The 21,196-nt window shown below is 40.0% G+C and overlaps 2 protein-coding genes and 1 pseudogene across 6 annotated transcripts; all 3 read right to left on the bottom strand.

The window, feature by feature from the left end:
- Positions 1 to 641: 641 nt before the first annotated feature.
- On the bottom strand, positions 642 to 5,395 carry LOC143549459 (OVARIAN TUMOR DOMAIN-containing deubiquitinating enzyme 6-like). Of its 4 annotated transcripts, none has more exons than XM_077040359.1 (9): positions 5,271 to 5,395; positions 4,415 to 5,133; positions 4,176 to 4,337; positions 3,027 to 3,104; positions 2,786 to 2,864; positions 2,556 to 2,701; positions 2,407 to 2,472; positions 2,160 to 2,334; positions 642 to 1,023 (listed from the first exon to the last, which is right to left on the bottom strand). In XM_077040359.1, exons 2-9 carry the CDS (start codon positions 4,967 to 4,969, stop codon positions 830 to 832), a joined length of 1,455 nt encoding a protein of 484 aa, XP_076896474.1. In that variant the 5' UTR covers positions 4,970 to 5,133; positions 5,271 to 5,395; the 3' UTR covers positions 642 to 829. The 4 variants fall into 4 exon arrangements, with proteins under 4 accessions (XP_076896474.1, XP_076896475.1, XP_076896476.1 ...); XM_077040360.1 differs by having other exon boundaries at positions 4,415 to 5,145; positions 5,271 to 5,385; XM_077040361.1 differs by having other exon boundaries at positions 4,415 to 4,998; positions 5,271 to 5,385.
- Positions 5,396 to 8,574: 3,179 nt separating this feature from the next.
- Positions 8,575 to 9,570, bottom strand: LOC143549444 (casparian strip membrane protein 1-like; annotated as a pseudogene). The gene is made up of 3 exons (XR_013138139.1): positions 9,237 to 9,570; positions 9,033 to 9,156; positions 8,575 to 8,854 (listed from the first exon to the last, which is right to left on the bottom strand). The product of XR_013138139.1 is annotated as a casparian strip membrane protein 1-like (transcript).
- A 1,227-nt stretch (positions 9,571 to 10,797) lies between these two features.
- Positions 10,798 to 12,471, bottom strand: LOC143549443 (capsanthin/capsorubin synthase, chromoplastic-like). Its single transcript, XM_077040341.1, has one exon. The coding sequence runs from the start codon at positions 12,290 to 12,292 to the stop codon at positions 10,802 to 10,804; it is 1,491 nt and encodes a 496-aa protein (XP_076896456.1). The 5' UTR covers positions 12,293 to 12,471; the 3' UTR covers positions 10,798 to 10,801.
- Between the last annotated feature and the right edge of the window lie 8,725 nt (positions 12,472 to 21,196).

Here is a 21,196-nt window from a genome sequence, read left to right as displayed (position 1 = left end):
AATACCCGACTATACCCGGAACCGGTTCCTACCCGACCCGGTTTTTACTTTTGTTAACCATACCAAGGACCGGTTCTAGGGGTGCAAACGAGCCAAGCTGCTCGCGAGCTACTCGAGATCGGCTCGCGAAATAGCTCGATCGAGTCGAGCTTAAACGAGCCTGAGCCCGAGCTCGAGCCTAAAAGAAAGCTCGTATAATAAACGAGCCCAAGCCTGGGCTTCACTTATCGAGCTCGAGCCCGCTCGCGAGCCTAAACCAGCCTGTCATTTATATATTTTTTTATAAATATATATTAAAAAATACATATATATCTAATAATTATTAATGGATATATATAATTTAATAAAAAAAATAACTAAATAATAGCCCAGCTCGAAAAACTACGAAACGAGTCGAGCTCGAACTTTATAATTAAAGATCAAAACGAGCCGAGATCGAGCTCGAGCTCCGCATAAGTTAAACGAGCCGAGCTCGAGCCTAGTCGGCTCATTTACACCCCTAACCGGTTCCTAATAATACCCTGTTCGTGCACCTCTAGACTGCTCACTAAAGACTACAAAAAATTCATTTTAAAATAATATATAGGCCTTGAAGTCTAATTCTAGTGATGGGTAGGATTAGACACATAACATACACGAAGAAAAAAAAAACACAATATTCCAAGATTCAACCAACCAACCCACACAAAGGCATTATTTCAACAACTTTGCAATACTCATATTATTTGTTAATACCACTAAAAGTTCTCCCTATAAACATAATGATAATAATAATAATAATACTGATGACTGCTGTTTGTTATTACACGAACATGTACGCGTTGGTGTCTTATTCGGTAGCCTTGCCTTTGCGCCTGCTGCTGGTTTCAAGAAGGTAACAAACCATTGAATCGACGTCGTCACCGAATATGATGTAAGCTTCCATTGCCTGCACATAACTGAACCCCATTGACAGCACCATTTGCATACTGTTGCATAATACTGATCCTTCTGAACCGCCCGTGCTTTCGCTTCCTGATGGCCCTGCAAAATTCATTTTATTAATAAAAATGTATAGGCGAAATGACAAAAATACCCTCGTCACCTTCAAACCTTTTAAGTTAAAAAAGATTTCAATTGTTGAACAAGAAAGTAATTCGGGACAAAAATGTAATTGAAATTTTAAAAATGACCAAAATACTCTCATCATCTTCAACCTTTGTTAAGTATCCGGGTCAAGAAAGTGGTCCGAAATTTATTGGAAAATGACCAAAATACGCTCATCATCTTCACCTAAGTTTTTCGTTTTTCTTTTAAGTATTCAGGTCTAGAAAGTAGTCCAAAATCTATTGGAAAATGGCCAACATTTTATTTAAAAAACTATCCTTGTTTTTTAAATAGATAATGTTGTAAAATGACCAAAATACCCCAATCATCTTAATCCTTTTAGCTTAAAAAGATTTCAAATGTTGAACAAGAAAGTAATCTTGGACAAAAATGTATTAGAAAATGACCAAAATACCCTCATCATCTTCAACCTTTTTAAGTGTTTCTTGAATAATCGAGGTCAAGAAGGTGGTCCAAAATGTATCGGAAAATGAATACCCTAATCATCTTCAACCTTTTAAGTTTTTCTTGAAACATTCGGGTCAAGTAAGGGGTTCAAATGTATTAGAAAAAGAGCAAAATACACCCAGCGACTTTAACCTTTTAGGTTTTTTTTTCCCCTGAAATATTCGGGTCAAAAAGGTGGCCCAAAACTAAGTGACAAATGACCAAATTACCCTCATCATCTTCAACTTTTTAAGTTTTTCTTGATTTATTTGAGTCAAGAAAGCAGCCCAAATGTATTGAAAAATGACCAAAATACCTTCATCATTTTTCAACCATTTAAGTTTTTCTAAAAAAGGGTCAAGAAAACAGTGGCCCAAAATATATTGTAAAATTACCCAAATACCATCATCATTATCTACAACCTTTTTCTCGGAACATATTACTCATAAAAGATTTCAAATGTTGGACAAGAAAGTGAACGGGCCAACCTTCAACCCGCAAACAAAAAATAATAAAAAATCATTCATTTTGACATGAACCCATTACCAGACCCGCCGTTTTGCTACCTCTAAACCCATGGCAACACAAGAATCCATTTTAAACGGGAGAAAAGAAAAGATCCTTACTGCCTCCAGAAGATGACGGTTCAGCATCAGACGATGAAGACTCTCTTAGACCGAGTTGCTGTCTAAACTTATCATTCGCCATATATTCAGCCCGTGAAGCTTCCATCACCATACGCTCAATTTCTTTCTCAGTTAACTCCACATCAGAGCAAAACCGGGCCTCCGCTAAAAGAAGCTGTTTTAAATCAACTAATTAGAACATGATCTGATCATGAAGATCGTTAAGATTAATATGCAGTATCGTTACATTATCAATCTGTTGATCTTGTTGAGCTTTAATTGCCGCCTTTACTTGATCTTTATCAACATTTGCCTAAAAACAAAAAAATAAAAAAAATAAATAAATAATAAGATACACAAAGTTATATTATTTAATTGTCAGTGAAGTGAACATACCCCTTGCAGGGAGCTAAAACCGAGCCCGGCACCAATGGTCAACCTACGCGGATCAACAAGAGAATTGTAGTGGTTGCCATGATGATAACTTAACCTGATAGGAGGTGTGTCCGTATTATAGCTCCCATGGAATATGTTAATCGGCTCTGCAAGTCAAATAGCAAAAAGTCAAAAAAGTCAAAGTACTTAAGAAAACAATATAAGATGATGAACTGATAATATATATATACCAGTGCTATATGAATATATATGAATAGGCCGGTTGTACATTTCAGATAATGCTTGGATCTCAACATTGTTCCCATAAACCTGCACTCATAAATAATATAATTATAGCTATCTTGTGTCGTATGGTACAAATCGATAATTTTGCAAAATTACATACTTTATCCCTTCTTTTCCTCTTGCAATAAGAAGTGAAGCCTTCGGTTATAAACTGGTACCATTCGATAATTTTGCAAAATTACATACTTTATCCCTTCTTTTCCTCTTGCAATAAGAAGTGAAGCCTTCGGTTATAAACTGAGAAAAGTGGTCTCTTTCCCGTTCCTGGATGAACAACGACTTAGTAAGTTATTTAGACTCAAACACTACTTTAAAGAATACAGATAACAACGTTATTATTTGATATATACGAACTCAAGAAACTTAAAACGGATATGTGACAAATGTTCATGTGGCCGTTTTGGCAAACTCTGATTACTTAAAACGGATATAACAACTAAAAACAGCAATTTGGGAATATAGTAATTTTATCTCACCGTTACTTTATCAAACTTAGGCTGTGTGTAGTAGTTTTAGCTAATTGTTTAGCTAAAAACTTAAAATGCCACTTAGGCGCCATGTAGACAAAAATGAATTCACTAAATGCCCTTTTAAATCAAGAGTAGTGATTTTAACTAATTGCAATTATTATTCAGATCATTTTTTTATTTACTTCACATTTTATTATTCAATAAACATAATAATTAAATAATAAAACCACACAATAAAATAGTATAATTTTTAATAAAATAAAAGTTGCAAGCACACAAGGAAAAAAAAGGATACTTGAAATAAGAGGGAAAAAAAACGATATAAGAAAAGATACTAGAATATTTTTTATTATGCAAAAAACGACTGCTTGTTGGCACGATATTTATCACGGATTTTGTTATCCTTTACGCTCGGATATAACACAATATTTGGGTAGTAAATGAGATAAGTCATTTTCAGGAAAAGAAAAATCGCATCGATGTACATAGATAAAATCCTTTTTTTAAATAAATGAGCCGTTAGAGGGGTGTGGAAAATCTCCCCCAACGGTCATATATTAAATGTTATTAATGTCATCACCAAATAAAGCCCGTTAAGGACTTGGCGTACATTGGTGATGGTGAAGAAAAAGAAAGTGCTGTAGTGGTGTTTAACAAAAACTTGGCAGCCACATAGCAATGTTAGCGCCCAAAATTCTTCGTTACGTATAGTCTTACTGCAGCTAGTATGACGCCAATTAACCAAAAACCAATCATTGACCTCTAAATAAATAATAACTATGCGTTCCAATACATTACAAAAACCGAAACACTCATAATTTAGAATTCACTTGAAATATAAGATACATAGAAGAAACTAACATACCATGTAATCTATGCACATTTGTCTAGCCAAATCATACGCTTCAGAATCCCCGTAAACTTGATCTGCAACAGCACGAAACAAACAATTTCCATCTTCCAACATTCGTTTAACTTCATAACCTTTCGTGCGTCTAATATCAAGCTCAAATTGACGTTCCCTTTCCTAAAAACACAAACTTTATTTAACTAAATGCAACAAAACTAACAATTTAACGGTGTATAAAAAGAGCTATAACTCACAGCATCACCGTAAGACGATCCATAACAAGGGTTCTGCTCATCAGCACTATTATATCCATCATTCTCACAATGCGACCTCGGCGACGAAGACCGTCCCTCCACCGTAGAAACAACCGGCCACGCAGTGGCCGGTCTAGACGAATTCCCAAACCTCCTGGAACTCAAACTCGTCGACGACGGTTTCGGCGGCGGAGCCGGCGGTGGCGGCGGATACACACTCCCACCAACATCCGAACCCCGATACTCATCCTTTTCCAATCCATCCTTCTCTTCTTCTTCTTCCTCAATCACCCTCAAAGCACCCGTCTTTTCCGCCACCTCATTCTCAACTTTCTCATTAACACTCACATCAAGTTCATCACTTTTATCCGTTTTCTCACTCTTTTCGACGGTTTCGATATTATCAACTGGAAGATCTTCACATACAACTTGTTCTTGAACAATAACAACATCATCTCCTGCAACTTGTGCACTCCTATTTGTATTATTATTATTATTATTATTACTAGATGAAGATGAAGATCCACTGCCTCTTTGAACAAAAACCCGAGTCATATTTTCGCCGTTTTCGCAATTCGGAACCCCTAAAACCGAAAAAGATCAAATTTTTCTTGATTTTTTTTCACAAAACCCTAATTTTGGATTTATCACGAGTTCGAGCTTTAGGAGATGAGACTCCGATTAATGATTTACGGTCAATTTGTTGTAGCTGAAACGATCTGTGCATTGCCCTCATGAGATTGAAGAACAACAACAATCAAACCCTAATTGTAACCCTAAAATTCAAACCCTAATTTCTAATTTTTATTCAAATTGTATTGGATTTCAAAATTGATTGGATATAATAGCGATTTACCTTCGATTGAAGAAACCCTTTAATGATTGGAGCAAATGGTGATGTGTGGAGTGTGAATTGAAGGTGGGAAGTGATTTGGTAAGGGTTTTGTGGAGCAGAAACTGATAAGGTGTTTGATGTATGTATGTATGTATATGTATATATGTATTGGAGTGATGATATATGTATGTGAAGTGAAAATGGGAAGGTGGACACGTGGCAGGAGGTTGGGAAGCACGTGCGTATAAGGTTGAGTCACTAGTTGTGAGATGAGAAGCTAAGACATGGTTTAAGTTTTTAAGATCACTTTGGTTAAATAGGATATTTTGAGAATCATGTTAAGTTTTAAGAATTTAAGAACTCAATTTTAGGCCACACATTTAATTAAATAGATTAAAATATGTGGTTGAGATTAAATCTGACAAAAAAGTCAAAGTAGGAGAGAGAATAAATATGTAAGTGGTTACACTAACTTTTACGTCTGTTACACATGTGTAAAAAGTCGACTCGATGCGTAAAAAAATCTGTAATTTTTTTACGTGTATGTAACTTACATATTACGCATGTGTAAAAAAATTTCGAAAAAAAAAATCGTTACCCTGAGTTCTTTCAAGTTCTTAAAACTCAAAAGGGTTCTTAATTAAAATCTCCCCCAAACAAATATAGGACAAAACGCATATACAATATCTTAAAATTTATATATCTTTTAGAACCTTGTAGTGGCACGTTTTGGTCACTCAAAAAGCACCAGAGCGTCCAGAAACACTGCCCCTGAAACACTATGAGACGTTTTGGGTTTCAATTCATCTCCTAGCGCTTTGTACAAAACGCTCAAAAATTTTAATGGTGGGGCCATGTAAATAGTGGACCAATAGAATTAAAGGAGGGGGTGGTCCCCCCTCCTCCCACTACACTTGGTCTAACATGGCCCAATCATCAAAATTTTTGGACGTTTCGTACAAAACGCTAAGAAATGAATTGAAACCCAAAACGTCTCATAGTGTCCCAGGGGCGGTGTTTCTGGACGCTCTGGTGCTTTTTGAGTGGCCAAAGCGTTCCCACTACGAGGGGTCATAAAGGAGGAGGTGCTTCCCCCTCCTCACACTACATGGTCTTAAGTTAATTACCCGGATGCTCGTTTTTAAGAATACAAAAATCAGTTTGTGTGAGTTGCATGCATGTTCCCATCTTTTTCAAAGCGTAAGTATGTTCTCTAGTACTATGAAATAGTTAACACTCATGCTCTTTAATATGGATGGAGGATAAGTATTCTAATTAACTGTATGTTTAATGGTTACCCTTACCATTAAAAAAATAAGTTAATAAAAACCAAGTATTTAGTAAAAGAACCCACAATTCAATATCAAAGTAACCTCATCCAATTTTGCTGATTGGAATACATGCCCATCGTCGCGGGCTAAATATGCTCGACAACTAGAGGTTTCCAGCCGGAGCTAAAAGGTTATAAAAAGGTCCAACCGGAGCTAAAGACTCAAAACAAACATCTGGGATAGTCCTCACCTAACTGCTTAATGTACAAGATTGTAATATGACATAATGATATGCTTGGGCATTGCTTGACAAATAACGTACCAACTAGTCCGTTGATCAATAAGTTTACAGATTATTAATCAGAGGTTCAGTCTCAACGTTATCATGTAATGTTTTTAATGTTAATATTTTAACTCTCTATATAAAAGGAATTTTCTCCTATCTAAGACGACATTGAATGATATTCAACTACCAATCTCTCATTACATTTACTGGTATCGTTTATTCCACTTTGTTTTGGCTAGCCCAGATCTGAAGTTTGTTGCACGATATTCATTACTATTTGTTCAGATAAGCGTCCTGTTAGACTCTTAGGCCCACAATCCATGATTTTGAGCCACAAATCAACACGAGTCATCCTCTAGTAGTACACATAGAATTTCTTTATGCACTTGAAAACACTTAGATGTATACTGTGATAAAAACTTTGTATCCCCACAAAAGTCCCTACGAAATAGAAGTCTTATATGCGTTTTGTCCACCATTTATTATCGATTGGATTTTTGAGTAACTGTGTTAATAGAATTATGGAAGATAAACCACCATATGGTCCATACCCGCATTGAGTGTGATAGTTGACACTCGCTTGCTATGTAGACTTTTAAATTTGGAGTCATTATAGCCTCGCAAGCTATAAATGTTAGAACCTAATGTGTCTATTATAGGATCTGAATTGTCTGATGAAAAAGACAAAACTACAAAAGTATCATTAATAAGCTATACGACATGTTGGAGCTATAAAATATATTTATTTAGAAAGTATGGATTTGGTGATAACTATTTGTCACCAAGCAATGTGTTTGGTCCTTAACATTAATGAGCGTTATAAATTCTTTAATCTGAGGGCGTTGAATAAGTTGGGTTTCAATTTCTCGATTTGAAATTTTTACAATCGAAAGCGAAAACAAAACTTTCCTGTGTTCAAAACCGAATCGAACATGTAGTTTTAAGTCGGTTTGTTTCGTTTCAAACTGAAAAACCCTATTTTGACAAGGAGGGTGTTTTTCAGTTTGGTTTTCGGGTTTTTTGGTTTAATCGAATTGGATGTATTAAAACCAAAACCAATTACCAAACTCGGTATCGATTGAAAAAGAACCAAAAACAAAATATTAATTTACATAGATTTTAAAAGGTCTTGGTTTAATGAACAACCCTAGTTATATTTATTTTGATTTTTTATTAAATATGAGCAAACTTTGCATTTCATATCAACTCCTTAAACTCAAAAGTGCATTCAGTAACTAATAATCTAAACCTTATAGAAGATGTATTAATATATAGAAACATGATCAAATACATTTTATTTTTAACATGAAAACAGTGAGAACCAATTTGTTGTTATTATTAGGTTTATTTTTATAGTTGTTTTTTGTTATTTTTTTCGTATTTGCTATTTTTTTTAATTATGAGACGTTATAAGTATTTGTTAATTTATATTTTGTTGTTATTATTATATTTTTTCTTTTGTTGTTATAAGTATTTGTTGGTATTTGCAGTTATTATTTTGTTCTTGATTTTGATTCTTTTATTGTAATTTTTAGGTTTTTTTCTTTGTTATTACAAATCATTGTTTATGTATATTGGTATTGTAGTTGGTATTGTTTCTTACGTTCTCATTTTTTTATAAATTAGTATTATTTCCTACGTTCTCATGTTAACATTAAAATGTACATAAACCTTCCCTTAATATATATTACAAAAAACAAAAAACAAAAAACAAAACTACTTACTACAGATACATAGGATGATATAAATTACAGAACCAGCATAACAATTCTTGATCACAAAAACATGATATAAAACAACATTAACAGAAGTAACTGCACAAAAAGTTACAATCACTTCCTCCTTAGAGCCACCACGGATACCGCGACCAAGACCACAAAAATGAGAGCTGTAATAAAGGAAGCCACCACAGCGCCACTAACACGCTGGCAGAAGTCATCAAACTGTCGACAAATCGCCACCCAGTTCGCGTCTGAGTTGCCATTGTGTGCCAAGCAGACTATTGATGTAGCCGCAGACGCACCAGCAGTCACCAATGCCACCGCAATCTATTTTTTCACAAAAATAAAACTAATCAATATTTTTTTTTATGTTGATACATCGTTTGTCTGTAGAGCATGTGGGCCCGAATGGGACCAATAGTCTAAATATGGTCCACATACTCAAGGGTTTAACCCTGACAAACGATGTAGCAATACTGTATAAGAAATATTTAATGTGACGCACAGTGTCGAAAATAAGGAGCATCAACCTAGCTCCTATAATATGTGGACGGACAATGCAAACGATCGAGAAAGGTAACGAGAGTACCAAGTAAGCACCCGCCATAGCATTTGCAATCACGAAAAACCTATAAAACAACGATAAAAATATCTTTGTCAAGAAAACGTAAAACGATGCGTGAAATTACCAAACTACCCATGGGATTACGTGAAAGCGGGGAGGTCGTCGTAGTCGGATTTGAACTGAAAAAACTGAGTGAAAAATGGGAGTTGTTGGCTGGTGGTGGCCATAGCGGTAGCAGCCGCTAAGGCGGCTGCAATGGCACATATCAATGAAGTCAAAAACACCAAGGCATCTTTTCCAGCGTGACACGAACGTCTGTTTTGTGGTTTTCTTGATGGATACCGGAGGAGATACCGCCTTTGATGACTTGGAATCGGTCATCCGGATCGGGATATCACCACTTTCTTTGGTTGAATGACTTGAATCCATTGAAAGGTGTGGCTAAGGGAATTGGAATGTGTTACTATTTATGCATGTATAGAGAATTAGATATTATGGATTTGTTACATAATAATATATCAAAGGAGTTGTTGGCAACTTGCTCCACTTCAGTATTTCATATTCATTGTGTAAAACTGAAAAAATATGAATTAGATAACTGGTTCAATTTCGGTTACATACATTCACAAACCCGAATTAAACATACGGTCCATACTGACTGATAACTAAACCATTTGGCAACTAAACCATTGATTAATATTATCATATTGTCACAAATTTGTTGTTTTGGATGGATGTTAGAAAATCTTTTAATCTATTTGACTCGTTTTTTATTTTAGCGAAGTTTTTTTCTAAACTTGTCAACTTTGACCTGTTAACGTATTTGACCCGTTTTCTACTTTAGCGAAGTTTTTAAATCTTTCCACTTTGACTCGTTAACCTGTTTGGCCCGTTTCTTTTTAGCAAAGTTTTTAAATCTTTCCACTTTGACCCGTTAACCTTTATGACCCGTTTTCTGGTTTAGCGAAGTTTTTAACATTTTCTCTTTAACCCGTTAACCTACTTGGCCCGTTTTATTTTTAAAAAAGTTTTTTAATCTTTCCACTTTGACTCGTTAACCTTTATGACCCGTTTTTTGGTTTAGCGAAGTGTTTAACATTTTTCTCTTTGACCTGTTAACCTACTTGGCCCGTTTTCTTTTTAATAAAGTTTTTAAATCTTTCCACTTTGACTCGTTAACCTACTTGGCCCGTTTTCTGTTTTAGCAAAGTTTTTAAAATTTTTGCTCTTTGGCCTGTTAACCTATGTGGCCTGTTTTCTATCTTAGCGAAGCTTTTAACATTTTTCTTTTGACCCGTTAACCTATTTTGCCCGTTTTCTATTTTAGCAAAGTTTTATAAACTTTCCTCTTTTACCCTTTACCCTATTTGACCCATTTTCGATTTTAACGAAGTTTTTAAACTTTTCCTCTTTGGCCCGTTAACCTGTTTGGCCCGTTTTCTATTTTAGCAAAGTTTTTAACCTTTTCATTTTTGACCCGTTAGAGACAAAACACAATGTGTCAAGATTTTCCAAATTCTTTAAACATATATAATGAAAATATTGATAAATTTCAGCTTTTTGGGGAACTGATGAATCATTGTCAACAAAAAAAATAATAATAATAAATAAAAATTGTAACACAGAAGAACAAATTCATAATTTGTATTACAAGTTAGATAACAAAGATCTGTAATAATCATTTATAAAAATATAAAACTGGTCCAAAATCAAATGGATTCCACAACTAGATTACCTATCATCTTGACTAAAGGAACAGGACACTTTGTAACAATATCATATCTTGTTGCATTTGATGCATGCCCAAATAATCTCATGCTTAACATAGCAAGTTCCATAAGTGACAATCTTGATGACAAAAACCCATGCCAATATTCCGGATTCAAATCAAAAAACGCGTCGAAAAAGCTTCTTGTTCCTTTCAAATCAAGCTTCAAAAGCGTCTCCATCCCAAACGTATAATACTCTCTAGTTAACCTTCTTTCGACAGGCCACAACCCATTCCACACCCTATGATAAAGCGGTTGACCTCTAACCATCCTGTTCGAGCCCAAACACTCGACAATCACCTGAGCCAGTACTGGAGCCAGGACAAGTGTCCTGGCCACCATGTACCCAGTCGATGGGTGGGCCAGGCCAGCAGTCCCACCAATCCCCATCACAGGCTGGGGAATCACTGGCAGTGGCCCACCCATCGGGATCAGACACTTTTCACTCTCGATAACTCTTGTTACCTTAATCCCCATATGTCTTAATCTTGCCGCCATTCTTGATTTAATCTCTTTGTAAGATAAAACCGGACGACTAACCAGCGACGTCTCTTCAAGAAACACCATATTAGAGTCAAATGGCATCGCGTACAAAAAAGTTGGGATTTTTAAATTCCGGGCCCGCAAATCGGGCTCATTTCCCAAGTGGGAATCTCTCCAATCCATTAACAACATCTTGTCAAGATCAAAAGGGTGTTCTTCAACTTCAGCTAAAATCCCATGAGCAATTTGGTACCCATGGTTTCTAGGCTTATCATACTCCACAAAAGAACTTGCAAAACCACTTGCATCCACTATCAAACTTGCTTTCAACTCACTCCCATCATCACAAACCACAAAAGACTCAAACTCTTGATGATTAACCTTCCAAACTTTCCCTTTATGAAACTTAACACCATTTCTCACACACCCACTAATCAACTCCATCTTCAAAACCTTCCGGTTAATCCTACCATAAGCGCGATCAAGAAACTTGGTTTTATCATCATTAACATGAACACAAGCCATAGGCCATGTTTTATCAAAACAAGACTCAAGTCCTAAACTTGACAACTCATCAACCCACGCGCCGTAATTATTCGGCCACATGGAAAGTGGGTCCGGGTCTACACAGCAGACCTGGACCCCATATCGGGACACGCGTTCTGCCAGGCAAAGCCCAGCAGGACCAGTCCCGATAATTATGACGTCCACTCGAGCTTTGTGTTTTGGGTCGAGCCAATCGATGTCGAATTTGATTGGTGTTGATTTGTTTTCTGGGATCAAGTCAAGAAAGTTGCCATATTTGCTGACATGGAGTTTATGATTAATATGTTTATGGGTTTTTTGAAATATGAATGGACAAGTTGTTAATGGTGGAGAAGATGAATAATAATAATAAGGTTTATGTGTAAGTGAAAGTGGTGTTAATGGAGTGGTTAGAGCTTCCATTAGAGGTTGAAGATGATGAGAGAGAAAGTGTTGTAGAGAGAGAGAGAGTATACAAGGTGATGTTTATAAGGAAGACAAGACAAAAGTGGATCTTTGTTGAATACTATGAAACTGATGCTCTTTTAACCTTAATGAGGAATGATGTGTTGTCAGATTCTCAAGATAGGTTGTTAGGTTATAGTTTTTTAGTTTGTTAAGTTTTAGGTTTTCTTTAAAGTTTAAACTATTAATCCTTGTTTCATGAAATCATATTGTATAAATAAATAATGTTTTGAGTTAAGGCTGTCCATCTACAAAAGGCTTTAGTGAGCTACTCGATATCAGCTCATCGAGCCAAGCTAATACGAGTTTAAGCTCGAGCTAGAGTTCATGTTTTACTTATTGAGCTTGTGTAGGCTTGTGAGTATAAGCGAGTCTATTTAAATTACATATAAATTTATAGCAAACAAATTAACACGTATTATAATATGATTAATAGTTATTTATTATAAATGTATATAAAATAAATATTAACACGCGAGTGGCCTGAGTGGAGTTCAATCTTAAGCAATTGCTTATGAATTGAGCTCAAGCTATAGAATTAGGGCTTGAAACAAGCCGAACTCATGCTTGAGTTATGGTAAATTAAACGAGTTGAGCTCAAATTTAGACTCGATCAGGACTATATAGACGATTAGAAAAGTGAACTATATATGACTATAGAAAATAGAATTTTGTTATACTATCTATATATAGAACTAATTGTCGTGAATAAACTATTAGAAAAAATGAACTATGACTATAAAGAATAGAATACAGTTATACTTGCTATATATAGAGTTTGAAAAATGAAACACAATTGTGAATAAAAGAATAGAAAAATGAACCATGTCTTGCCTTTTGATTGAATCAACACAATGCTTTCTGATCTGAACCGGTGTTATGTTCTAGCCTTGGTCCATGTGGGGTGTGAATACTTTTATTAAAAACAATGTTTTGGTTTTCTTTTGTTCTTTTTTTTTAATAACTAACTCACGTACTTTATAAACCTACTTTCAAATCTACACCAACGTTCATCAAGCGACTATGTTATGGACAATTTGAATTAAGACTATGTGTTATGGACAAACTGAACTAAGGTTACGTGCTACGGACAACTTGAAAAGGGCACAAAAGCCCCACCACTTCAACAAGTGGGCGAAAAGGGCCTTGGTAAGCCAATTGTTTTTTGAATCTAATTAATACTATAGCCAATCAGCTCACCGTAATTTGGCACACAACCACATTTCACAATTCACCCCACCATAACACATATTTCTTATATAAATGTGAAAACTCCATTGTTTATGTGTCTCCAACATATCAAACTCACATTCCTCATATTCCACACCTCCCATAACTTATGTCCTAGAAACAAGTAAGTGTTTTTTTTTGGCAAATACAAATCTTTTGATTATATTATTTGAAGATAACATTAATATCAAATACTCTATTTACAATTATAATTTGTACTTTATGATGAATTTTAATTTGTATTATATAAAAAGCCCTAGTGGTGGGGACGTGGACAACAAATGGGTTTGGTACGTGGGACCCACGGGGCCAACCTACCCTTCGTATATTCGTTTCTATTTTAAAACCGGCTGGTATTATGTATTCTAGTTATTCAAGTGCAAAACTTGCTACAAAAGGCGAAACTCAAAACATGTATAACTCGTTATTCCTATGAAATAATATGGGGCCATAAGATATGAAAGAAATTGTTTAAACAGGATGAACGTTATGACAAATTCCATAGGTAGTTCGTCCCAACATTAGACTATGTGTAGTGAATGAGTTACAAAATGAGGCGATTTGCGTCATGTGGCGCTTAGTCAGCAAATGATGTGTTTTTGTTTTTGGTGTGTGATGATGTTGTAGTAACACACACACACACACAACCAGGCGAGTAATCCCCTCCCCCCTTCTCGCCCTAAAAATCGCCCAGGAGGCGGTGTTCGCGCCCCTTATCGCCCCCGTCTCCCAATATTTGTCTCCCAGCACACTTTGCCTTAGGGCACAAACTTCTTTTGTCGTAGTTGTAATTTTCTCTTTGACCCTTTTCCCTTGGTTTAGTATTTTTATTGATGAACGCTAATGTAAAGACATGTAAGTCATAGATTTATTTAATTCATACGTTTATGTTAGCATTTAGTTTTATTCGTAGATTATCAATTTGTATATTTGATATTCGATAAATTCATGTCGAATTTTAAAGTGTCAATGTTAGCTTCATGCATCTATTTTGTTATCATATAACATTCTTTCATCTAGATAGTTATTACGTGTTACTTTATTTTCGCTACGAATTAAATGAGAACAATTAGGTGAATATCAATTGATTGTAATTATTGTTTTTGTTATTAACACATTTTGAAAGATAAGCTTGCAAATACTTTCATTTTTTTGAAGCTAAGGTTTCACTTATTGAAGAGGTAGGTCCCAGCAGAGCCCAGTTGGACCCGCAAGACTCACCTTAAACAGGGACGTCTGCGCAGAGACCAACTGGATCCGCAGGACCAACCATGCTCAGAGACGTAACGTCCTTACGCGCAGTACGCAAGCTGGTCCCGCAGGAAATGCCTCCCAATGGTGAAGGACTCCGCCTGTCCCCGCAGCCTCGGATACAAGCCATTAGGGAAGGCCACCCGCGCAGCATGGCTACACGCACAAGGCACTTAACTCTCCCCAGTGTCACCTGAAGGAATGAGCAAAGGCGGGAGGGGGAAAACTCCCGCCTAAATGAGCCAGTCCGTATGATGGAGGATCTTTTGTGTGATACCTGACGAGGTACAGACAAAAGATCTGACCAAGAATGCGACAGCTCACTGACAGCAGCATGGCAGACAGCACGCCACAGCACTGTGACCAATAGCCGCCGCCTACCCACCAACTCCTGCCATACCACGTGCCTAGCCTGTAGTTGGCAGAAGAGGAAGAGTGCACGACACGCCTGCTCTGTGTCAGCCGCTACCTATCCACCACTCACAGGCAAGGCACGTGCATAGGTTACAGTTGGTAGCGTGTTGGGCCGGCTAAACCCCTTGGAAACCTACCTTCGGCTATAAATACCCCAATGGTATGATCATCTTGGAACATCTTATCTTATCATATATACCTGATATCTGCTCTAGCAATCTCTTAATATACTTTTATATTTAAAGAGCAATCTAGTCTGATTCTCACGCCGGAGGGTGGTCACAAGGAGGAACCCCCCCTTCTCAGTGACGAGCTCACGGTGTCTATTTTGCAGGTTATCAGAAGAACCATCTTCCAAGGGTCTAACCCCTCGTGGGAAACAGCTCTCCAACCCCCAGGTTACCAGTAATCTGCCCGGGGTCTGGTTAGTGTTTCTTCATTGGCGCCATCCGTGCATAAAGCTAGAACTACATTTTTCTCCAGTTTTTTCAAACTTCTAGAAAGATGGTTAAAGAAACTCCGGTAACCACAACCCCAGCTACTGGAGGGAATACCGGCAACACAGTTTTTACAAACACTACCCCGGTTACCCAAGCCGGGGCAAGTGAAGTAAATTTTACGAACACTACCCCAGTTACCCAAGCTGGGGCAAGTGCAGTAAATAATCGCCCACTGGGATTCACCGATACCCAGTTTAAAAAACGAACAAGACTCCCCCGCCAAACTCTCGATGAAGTTAAGGCATGGGCGGAGGCACGACAAAAGGAATTCCAAGCTGAGTTGGACGAACGCTTGCGTTCCGTCCAACAGGCCGACGAATTCGAAGAATACTTGGACAATGACTCGGAGGAATCCGACTCCGACGCGAACCCTCGCCATAGGGCAAAAGGGAAGCGTAAGGAAACGGACTCCCAACCGAGAAGGCATTTTGGACAAGCCTTCAAACCAAAAAGCACAGGTGGAAGTTCACGAGACTTCTCCAAAACGTTCAGACCGAACGTTGCAAATGCGGGAACGTCCAAATTTGCAAGGGACATCGCGGAAGCAATTGCCCCAAAAAGTGCCAAACAAATGCCCAACATAGGCACTTATGATGGTATGTCCGACCCAGACGACCATTTGAACAGGTTCATAGCAGGGGCAACCGTCAGCAACTGGACGGAACCCACGTGGTGTTACATGTTTCAAATGACGCTGGTGGGGGCTGCTAGGGTTTGGTTTGATCGTTTACCGGTTAACCACATTTACGACTGGGCAGACTTCCAGCAGAAGTTTAGCCAACACTTCAGCCAGCAGCGAAAGTATACCGAGGAGCAATGGACAATCCTCAAATGCATACGGGAAAAAGATGAATCTCTGCCAAACTTCATCACTCGCTTCAACTCAAAGAAGTTAAGTTTGGGCAATATCAGCGAGGATCTTGTTCGCGCAGCCTTCATCCAGGGCGCGCAGGACCCAGAGCTTATCCGCACCCTAACGGGTAAAGATGGAATGCCATCCACATGGGATGGCATCATGACAGCAGCCAAACGCTATGCGGAAACGGAGAAGCAACTGGGTAGAGACCTTCCGCAGAGCACAAACCTTTACACCCAGAGGACGAGAGAGGACAACGTCCTCACCGCCCGATTGAACAAAAAACGGAAGCAAGGCATTTGGCAGTCAAGGGTAAACTTTGACACCTCATCCGGCTTACAGCACCGATTGGGTGAAAGGGATAATGTAAAGCTGCACCGGAACTCCAGATGGACGCCACTTACCAAAAGCGTCACTGACATATTTGCTACTGAAGAGCTCCCATGGCCAAAGCCTCCAGTAATCCGACATCGTCACGATGCTGATCGGAGCAAGTACTGTGACTATCACAGAACAAAAGGCCACAACACTGAAGAATGCATAGACGTAAAAGACATGGTCGAAACATTCGTCAGAGATGGGACGCTCGCACACCTCGTGGCGAAATAAAAGCTAAGCAGGCAGGCAGGTGCGTGTGGAACCATGGCTGGGGTAAACATGAATAAAAAATCAGCTTCAATATGGAGACTACATGCTGCGTAAAGAACGAGATCCCGAAACAGGTGCGTGTCGGCTCGATGGCACTCCTGTCCCAACATGGAAGGGAGTTCAATTACACAGTTTGCATGTAATCAATTCCAATTTGTACAGAAAAGGCCAAGAGCCACTTCTAATGGAAATGATTCTCTTTCAAACGTCGAAGCTGATGATTTACATTTATACTTTTGTACACACTAATATGCCGGTTTTCACCGCATAATTACAAAAAACGTCATTGCATGGGAAGGCGGTCCTACCCGCACGAACCCAAAAAGCATGATAAACCTTCACGCAGGTCAGTTGAAGGGGAAAAAAAAGTTACCATATGAAAGTGCTGGTCTATCCGCATGAATCATTCGAGGGAACTGCACCAACCTATCAACAACCGCGCGTGGGACGGTTCAAAATTCTTAAGAGGAAAAGGTAAACCTATACGCAGGTCAGATATGGGTAAAGTTATGCCATCCTAAGTGCAAATGACGGGTCTACCCGCACAATCACGAAAGAGGAAGCAAAACTTCACACCTATTATCAGCCACGTTCAAAGGTTAACTTATCCTCAACAGGCAAACCTTCACGCAGGTCAGTTGAAGGAGGAGTTCAATTATTCCATTAAATGAAAGTGCCGGTCTATCCGCATGAATCATGAAAGGAAAATGAACACTAACCTATCAACAACCGCGCGTCGAACGGTTAAAACTATCCAACACTGGTGACGGCATTCACATTACGTGAAGTCGTTGCGTGGGAAGGCGGTCTTACCCGCACGAACCCAATAACATGGCAAACCTTCACGCAGGTCAGTTGAAGGAGAAGAGTTCAATTATTCCATTAAATGAAAGTGCCGGTCTATCCGCACGAATCATGAAAGGAAGATGAACACTAACCTATCGACAACCGCGCGTCGAACGGTTCAAAACAAAATTCTTAAAAAGGTAAGAAAAACCTACACGCAGGTCAGGTATGGGTAAAGTTTTGCCATCCTACTAAGTGCAAGTGACGGTTCTACCCGCGCAATCACGAAAGAGGAAGCAAAACTTCACACCTATTATCAACCACGTTCAAAGGTTAACTTATCCTCAAAAAGTAAGAAAAACCTACACGCAGGTTAGATAAATGTTAAAGTTTAGCCATCCTACCAAGTGCAAGTGACGGTTCTACCCGCACAATCACGAAGGAGGAAGCGAAACTTTAACCCACTATCAACCACGTTCAAAGGTTCTTATTCTAAACACTTGGAAAATTGCTATTTTAAACTAAGTATGCAAGTCATAAGTTTATAAAGCAAAGAATCCAATGAAAGGAATAACAATCGTATATTTCAATGATATATTACAACAGTGGCCGGGTAACTACCCGCCTAAAAGAAATCTATACAAAGCTAAGTCTACCCTAGCAGTGGGAAGGGATCTTCAGGATCAGGCTTCAGGGCCACCTCCGCTTGGACCAGCACCGTCGGAGAGCGGCTGCCCAAGGAAAGCCTTAAGGATGTTTAGCCCATCATCAGCAGCAGCAGCTTCATTCACCTTCTCCACCACTGGATGCGGGAAGGCAGCGTACTGGTTCACAGCTTGGTCATAAGCAGCTTCAGTATTAACATTGAATAAAGGGAAGTTGGAGGGCGGAAAGCCTCTCTCAGCAAACCCAAGACCAAGCAGGAAGCCAGTCTTCTCCCCATCCTCATGAGAAGCGTTGAGGGCTGCGCTCATCGCATCGTCATAAGAGGTCTCTGAAAGGACCCGACGCACAACCTACAAAAGAATACAAGTTAGAACAATTTCTAATTACGAGCGGAAAGCGTAAAGAAAAAGATAAAGATACCTGAGGCAACGCTTCTCGAAGCAGCCATTGGAGGGTAGCTTGACTTTCTTTGTAAGCACGTTCGGCTCCGCTTTTATCAAGGTTGGCAAGTTGAACTTCCTTGGCGGCAGCCTCTTCGACGCTTTTGAGTTTCCTTTCAGTGCGGTCAAGCACCCCCCTCTGGTCAAGGATCTCCTGCAGCTTCTTGGCATCTTCCATTGCCAAGGCGTCATGAGCATGCTGAAGAGCCTTTAATTTGCATTTAAGCTGCTCATTCTCTTCGCGAAGCGGCTCAGCAACAGCTTCAGCCTTGACAGCCCTCTCAGTTGAGTTTCGCGCAGTCTCCTTAGCCAGCCGAAGCTGTTCATTCACAGCTTGGGCAGCCTTGGAGCGGGCCTCGAGTCGCGCCTGGACTTCAACCTCGAGGGCCTTGAATGCTCTCTCCTTCTCGGCGGCGACAGCGGCCAACTGCCGGTTCTCCTCCCGCAGAGCCCGCGTCTCAGATATTTCTTTGGCGCGAGCTGCTTTTAACTTGTCGTTTTCACGACAAAGCAGCTCGACGCGGGGCTGCATCCGGGCTTGGAGAACCCGAAGCTCATTGGTTAGCCTACCCTCCTGGTAGCTAGCCATGGCTTCCCCCAACGCACCATGAGGAGCAGCGTGGCGAGCCCAATCCACGCACTCCACAGGGGTGCGAAGGGTTGTTCCTCGGCGTATGTTCCATCTTGGAACATACACTTCATTGGAATCCGACACTGCAAAAGAAACAAAGGCAGTTAGGAAAAGATGACAAAAATATACAAAGGAAAAAGAACCCTACGTACCTGTAGGGTCAATAACAGGCCGATAGCCGCCAAACCCATCACCTGAACCTAAAGGAAATCCATCCAACAGGTCAGGCAGATGGGAAGGTGGCATAGATCGGCGGGAAGCCCGGCGCGTACCTGATGGTCCGGCCGTCGGTGCCGGTGGCGCAGGTATAGTGGCAGCCGCTGTGGTAGCCATTGTTGGCGTCGCCTCCTCAGCAACAGTAACCGCCGGCTCCGTGAAAGATGCTGTAAAAATTGCACTCACGGCCGGCGGAGACACCTTCTCAGCTGGAACAGCCTCAGGAAGGCTGGAACCAACGGAAGCAGGCGCAGACGCCTGGGTCGACGCCTCGGGAAGGCTGACCGAGCCTTCCCTCATTGGCGGGGGAATACTTGCTCCAACTCCACCATGGAATGCGTCAACATCCACACCTGCACAAGCAAAAGTGTTAGAAAAATTTATTTGAAACAACAAATCTAGACAAGAATTATGGGGGTACTTACGGGGTTTCTTGAGTTTGAACGTACGGACGAGCGGGGGCGAACCCGACGGAGCCGGCCTCTTGACACCGGTAACCGTCGTCGTCGCTGCCTCCCCGGAGGTAACAGCTACAGCCTCCGGAGCGGTGGTCTCCTCACCACCGGGCTTCCCCGCCACCTCTGCACTATCTGACTCCGAGTCAGATAGGACTACCGGGTCGGCCGTAGAGGCCACCTTCTCCTTGCCTTTCCCGACGGCAGCCTTTTTCTTCCGCACCAGTGGAGGACCTTCTGCGGATTCCTCAGAAGAAGAAATGTCAACTCCAGCAGCAGGCACAGCATTGAGAGGTTCAGGGTAGAAGATAGGCTTACCTGGCCGTCGGTGGCTCAGGATCTCTTGGCCTGGCGGGTAAACCTCCACGAACCGACCCGCGGTCTGCTCTAAGATGGGCAACTCGTTCTCGTCCAGAGCACGAGTACCCATCCGCGCGGGACCATCTTCCTCCCGCGGGTTCAGGAGCGACTGAAGATCGTTCCCCTCTGAAATCAACAAGAAAGTTAGAAAAAATCGAAGTCAGCAAAATGAAACAAGACGTACCATAAGGGACAGAGTTCGAACCATATTCAAGGACGATCGGAACCTTATCCGCATTCGCCGCCTTCCACACCCGGCTCATCCCCAGCATCACCATCGCCGACTCCGGAAAACGGAAAACCGGGGACTGGACCCGGGATATCTTCGAGAACCATTCCGCCTCCTCGTAGTTGAGGGCGGGAAGGTTCGGAAGCGCCTGGCCATTCTTGAACTTCATGGCGATAGGGA

The sequence above is a fragment of the Bidens hawaiensis genome, unplaced genomic scaffold (genome assembly GCF_021521415.1).
Source record: "Bidens hawaiensis isolate Kalapana, Puna unplaced genomic scaffold, B.hawaiensis_p1.1 tig00015564_1, whole genome shotgun sequence".
In the NCBI taxonomy this organism is placed as follows: Eukaryota; Viridiplantae; Streptophyta; class Magnoliopsida; order Asterales; family Asteraceae; genus Bidens; species Bidens hawaiensis.
The sequence above is the reverse complement of the archived record's forward strand: the minus strand, read 5'-3'. Positions and strand labels throughout refer to the sequence as shown.